We start from the raw sequence: 5,349 nt of genomic DNA on the forward strand, positions 1-5,349 counted from the left end.
GGGAGCGAGTGAGGAGGACAGAGCTGTGGCTACGACCAAGGGGGTGGCCACGGAAACAGTGATGGTGACCATAGCGGGAGGACCTGAGTGGGAACGAAGGCGAGACGTGGCAAGGAGGGACTACGTGGAGATAGGCTTTGGAAGACAGGGAGGAGCAGCTGTGCCTCTTGGATAACAAATATGATCCCCTGTTGGCAGAGAAAAAACAAATAAACTGCTTAGAAAGACAATACTCTCCTTAAATGTATGTTTTAGTGACGGATGAGACCATCAATAACACAACGTTATGTTACTGAATACAAACACAGAATAGCTTCTGGTTCAGATTACTGTAAATCAACTCCTCTGGATTTAAATCAGAGGAGGGAGTCAAATATACAGGCAGCAATCCAGAAGTGGACTCAAATTGTCCATCCGGGCCGACCGGATAGCTTTACAATATGTGAATGTTTCAAATTTCAATAAAAGGCTCATTTTATTTGCACTGTGGTGTGGTCACTGACAGCACTACCACACAGGAGATAAAGTTTAGATCTAAAATCATCTGTCGGTGAAGCTTTAAAACTTCTAAAAGCTCCACTGTGACATTTAAACAATGTTTGTTAAGTTAGTGGGTGATGAATTAAACGTAGATGTTTTCTGAGTGGACTTTTACTCATAAAAAACAGAAAAAAATATATATTTCTGAAAAATAAGGAATTTGTGCAAACACCCCCCACAAAATGACCCATTTTTACTGCTCTTAGACTGGACTCTTATTTTGAAGGGACTGTCGTTAACCAGTAAGGTCAAGTTAATTTTGTGGAAACCTCTGACGTCATTCAGATGCCAAGTCAGACAGACTCTCTATTATTAATTATCCTAAATCTAGTATGTCGGGTTTGAACTAGCATGATAGTGAAGTCACAACATACAACAAGGTACCCTGGTGAAAACTTGAAAAAAGCTAATGTTTAGGGAAAAAAAAAAGAAAAAAAAAAAAGAGTCTATTAACCAATTCTGTATACTAAGGGGGACGAGGGGAAGTGATCTCAAACTTTACCTTTTATACGACATATCGTTTATCAGCTATAAAGCTGTCATTAAACAGCAATTACGCCCATAATAATAACAACCGAACAGAAACTACTTCCAGCTCGCAGGATTGTACACATGTCTGCGTTCACATTCACTCTAAAAATATTTGGATGAATCACCACATCACTCGTTCAGCTCCTTCTAGGAAACCTTCATCTGTTTCTGAAAATTACTTATTGTTTTAGTAACGCTTTCAGAGGGATACTGAATCTTCCTGCAGTCCCTGGCATTACAATGAACCTCTGTAATGAAACATAACTTCCTCCTCCAAACACCATCATTGCTACTATACACACATGAATGCAGAGGCCTTTTCTCACTTCTGTAGGCTTTTGTGTAAGTGTCAAGCACTGTTTGAGGTCACAGTTTACCTCCATATACCTCCAGAAAGAGCCTCTGCTAGCAAATACATATTAATGCAGTTTAAGAATGGACTCTTCACAGTTTGGGGAGCAAACATGAGGTCACAGTTTGCCCCCAGGACACTCCCCCGACCTCAAACAGTGCCTGCTACTAAATGTACATTAGGCACTGTGGGACCTAACACTGCCTGAGGGTAACCACCCTGAGAAGTAGGGGTGGGGGAAAAAATCGATACTGTGTAGTATCGTGATATTTTGTTTGCTAATAATGTATCGATACAGGGACAGCAGAAATTGATATTTTGTTACAGAAAAAGGTTTTTGTGCTCTGACTTCAGAGCATGTTGATCCTTTTTCTGAGCAAGAATCCTGACATTCCTTCACTGTCCAAATGTGTTTAACTTTTTTTATGGCAGCAATAAACATGACAGTTTACTTATTTTAATTTAAGACATGTTTTATTTTAATTAAGTTTAAAACTTTTTTATTTAATTTAAAATTATATTTTGTTTTAATTTACTTTCAAATTCTTCAGTTGCTGAAGGGGCTGCATAGTTTTCATAAATTGCATAGTTTAGAATAGCTATAATTGTACCAGATGGTTGCATTCAGTTAAGTTGGACTAGACTGTAATACAAACCGTTCAGTTTGTCAACAATAAAACTGAAATGAGAGAAAGACTGAGTGTGAGACTTTGATATTAGATAAAATGAATATTGATAAAGTTTACCTTTATGTACAGAATCTGAATATTGCGAAATATTTTTTAAAAATTGCAATAATATCATATTGTGCGTTAAGTATTGTGATAATATCGTATCGTGGGATGTATGGTGATTCCCACCTCTACTGAGAAGCTGTCCTGATGACTACACACCTTCAAGTGCTTTTCAGTTAACAATGGGAACTGTAAACAACTGCATACTTATCTAAGGACCCTTAAAACTCAACTTATTCAGAGTTCTTGCAGTCCAGACACAAAATCAGTTTATTCTTCCAACAGTTCTCAGAATTATGGAAAAAGTTCATCTGACGCTAATATTAGAAGAGGATGTTATCCCCCCTCTGGTATGTACGCACATGAAACAGTGGCAACCCATCTTCTTATATTTATTTAATTTTTTTTTTTTTAAATGCACACTGTTTACCTGCAGGATGCACAAAAAGTTTACAAACAAACTGACCTGCCCTTTCTGTTCTTGGATCAAGAATGGGTTATATAGTTAACTATATAACTGTATGACTACACTCTCCTGCAACACAGCAGACTGCAGCAGAGCGCTGATACTGACTATCAGTGACACGTGAAGTTATTTTGGTGACACTGACGTTTACACTGAAACAGCACAGATGCATTTTTGTTGTTTTGCACAGTAGCTACACATTCAGACCAGAGGACAACTACTTTAGATTAGCCTGAGTTTAGAGTTTTCTGTCTGCTTTAATGATGGTCCTGTTGGTGTCTCAACAATGTTTGTGTTCTTTACTTTTCCACTAAACCTTAAAAAGTGAAGCATATATTTCCTTCACTATATAAAAAAATGTTTTCTTAAAAATATGTGGGTCCTTATGTATTTTTGGCCCTTAAGCGATTTTTTTTCTGTTGTGGGGTTTCTTTCCCTTACTTTTAGCTTTTGTTTTCCTCATACTTCTTTTTCCTCCTGTAGTTTTTAAAGTTTGTCCTCAGGTTTCTCAGTTTGCTCCCTTATAAGTTAATTTGATTAATTTGAGCGTTTTCTCAAGCAAGTGTAAATATTATCCAGGTTTAAATGTGCCGTTTTAACTCGGTATCAGCATCCATCCTTGTCCAGCACTGGCTCGTGCTCTTTTGTTTACCTGTAGCAGAGCCCAACAACACGCCCCGACTCACAGTTTGCTCCAGCTTACACACAATAAGCAAAAGTATTCGAGCAGAAGTAAAAATAAAACTGTTAGGTACCAAAAGTCAAAGAAACCGTGTCCAACTGACTTACCTTGATCTTGTAACTGCGAGGAGCACCTGGTGACTAAAGACTGCCATTGTAGGGGCAGATTACAGTACTCTGTTAAACGGAAAAACAGCGAGGTTAGAGTTCACTCTTATGGGAACAGAAGTGAGACAGAAAACTATTGTAGTGCTAAAACTAACATTAAGACGACGGGACATCAAATGATCCCGATATTATGTAACAACCGTTTTAACGTGACTACTCATCTGAGAGGTACCACAGACTTAACTCTACCAGTTTGCCTAAAAAAAATAATCTAACCTAACAGAAGACCTTAAGAAATGAACCCAAACCTTACTCCGCCTCTTTTTAAAGGCAGTAATAAAAGGACGTAACTTGATACCAAAACCAGGAGGGGTAAATTCCCTTGGTAAATTTCCGCCAGAGAAACAGCCCTACGCTAGGCTAGCCGCTTAGCTAAAGTGAGCTAACCGGCTAACATAGTCGGTTAGCTGCGTTAGCTTAGCCGGCCGGTGCTAACCAAATGGCAGCCCACCAACCTCTAGCGTCGATGACCGAGCTATGGCTGCCGTAGCGGACAGGGCGATGTAAGGTTTCTCGGCAGGACGACAATAATATCCATCCACGGCACTCAATCGATGTAGAAGGGAACGACGAAAGTAACGGCCGGTGTAATGATAAACCCATTTACGGTGGGTTTCTCCGTCGAAAGCGCCCTCAGACGCGACAGGCTCGAGCTTCTTTACTGACAGTGTTTGTGGGTTTGTGCAGCCGTCACAGTCAGCTGCACTGAAAAGTCACACCGGACATGCGTAAAGGCTGTGTGAGAAGCGCCAAAGATCGTCTATGCTAGCAGAGTGGCTCACTGTGTGGGCGGGGAAAAAAAGCTTCTGCTCAGTGAAAGAGGGTGTTAACCTTCTTCTATTTATTCATTTTCAGTTTTTATGATTTATGGATGCTAGATCACATTTTTAAAAAGCACATATAAATCAATGAAATGAAACAATCTTTACTTTCATACTGATGCTGTCAAACGATTTTAATATTGAATGTGTTGTAATCAGTGTAACTAATCTGTAAGACAGTGGTGAGGTGCGCAGTAAGAGTGGCAGATGAATTCAAGGTGGGGCTGGGATTACATCAGGGATCTGCCCTGGGCCCCTTCTTGTGATGTCTCTGTAGACTATAATGTTTGCAGACAACAGTGTAACCTGTACTGAGAGTAGGTGCAAGAAAGCCTGGATAGGTGGAAGTCTTCTCTGGAGAGAAGATGAATGAAAGTCAGTAGAAGCAAGAAAGAATATATGCGTGTAAATGAGAAAGAGGCAGGTGTAGCAATGAAGCAGGAAGGAGAAGAAGGACCAAAGGTGGAAAAGAGTCAAGCATCCAACATCTCCAGGATTAGTTGAACTGACATGTCTTCAGGATATAAGAGGATACATTTAAAATGTATCTTCATTAGACAAATACATCAATATATCCCATCTTTTAGACATAAAACAAAACTAAACTAGGAAAGCAAGCCAATACTGCTCATTAAATTAGTTTTTTTGTTGCAATTTTAAGGTCTTGTTAATTCAGAAAAACTCGATTTGCCATCTCACATCAAATCAACTCTGGATTGATTCTCCTTCATTGGTATGTTAGTGTTTAAACCTGCAGTAAGCCACCAAACAAGCTGTTCCTCAAGCTTTAAAGTTAACTAATGCATGATGGAGTCATGCACAGGCCTACTCACACGATTACTCTGAAACAACTTTTAGTTGCAGTGGTTATTTCTTTCGCTTACACTGGTCACTCAGAGACACCTTGTTGCCACAGTGTCAAACATTGATCAGTATTCCTTGATATTTATGTCAGACTGTTCGACTGTTTGCCTTTTATTGTGTGTTTTACTAAAGTGTGTGCTTGTTATCCATTGGGCTATTTATATTTCTTGCACAGTAGTTGGATGGAGCATC

At 39.3% G+C, this 5,349-nt stretch overlaps 1 protein-coding gene across 2 annotated transcripts in view; it reads right to left on the reverse strand.

Annotated features, from left to right (window-relative positions):
- Window positions 1-4,201, reverse strand: part of letm2 (leucine zipper-EF-hand containing transmembrane protein 2) — a 13,334-nt gene extending 9,133 nt beyond the window's left edge. Inside the window, exons 1-3 of one of the 2 annotated variants that reach the window (XM_087849256.1) lie at window positions 3,928-4,201; window positions 3,413-3,481; window positions 1-188 (exon numbers count right to left, since the gene is read on the reverse strand). The exon at window positions 1-188 is cut by the window's left edge and continues 353 nt beyond it. In XM_087849256.1, coding sequence (XP_087705382.1) covers window positions 1-188; window positions 3,413-3,459 — 235 coding nt within the window. In that variant the 5' untranslated portion in view covers window positions 3,460-3,481; window positions 3,928-4,201. Of the gene's footprint in view, window positions 189-3,412; window positions 3,482-3,720; window positions 3,862-3,927 lie in introns of those variants that run through there. The other variant, XM_087849257.1, reaches the window with a different exon arrangement.
- Window positions 4,202-5,349: the final 1,148 nt, after the last annotated feature.

The sequence above is a fragment of the Neolamprologus brichardi genome, chromosome 12 (genome assembly GCF_056152115.1).
Source record: "Neolamprologus brichardi isolate AB-2024 chromosome 12, ASM5615211v1, whole genome shotgun sequence".
Taxonomy (NCBI): Eukaryota; Metazoa; Chordata; class Actinopteri; order Cichliformes; family Cichlidae; genus Neolamprologus; species Neolamprologus brichardi.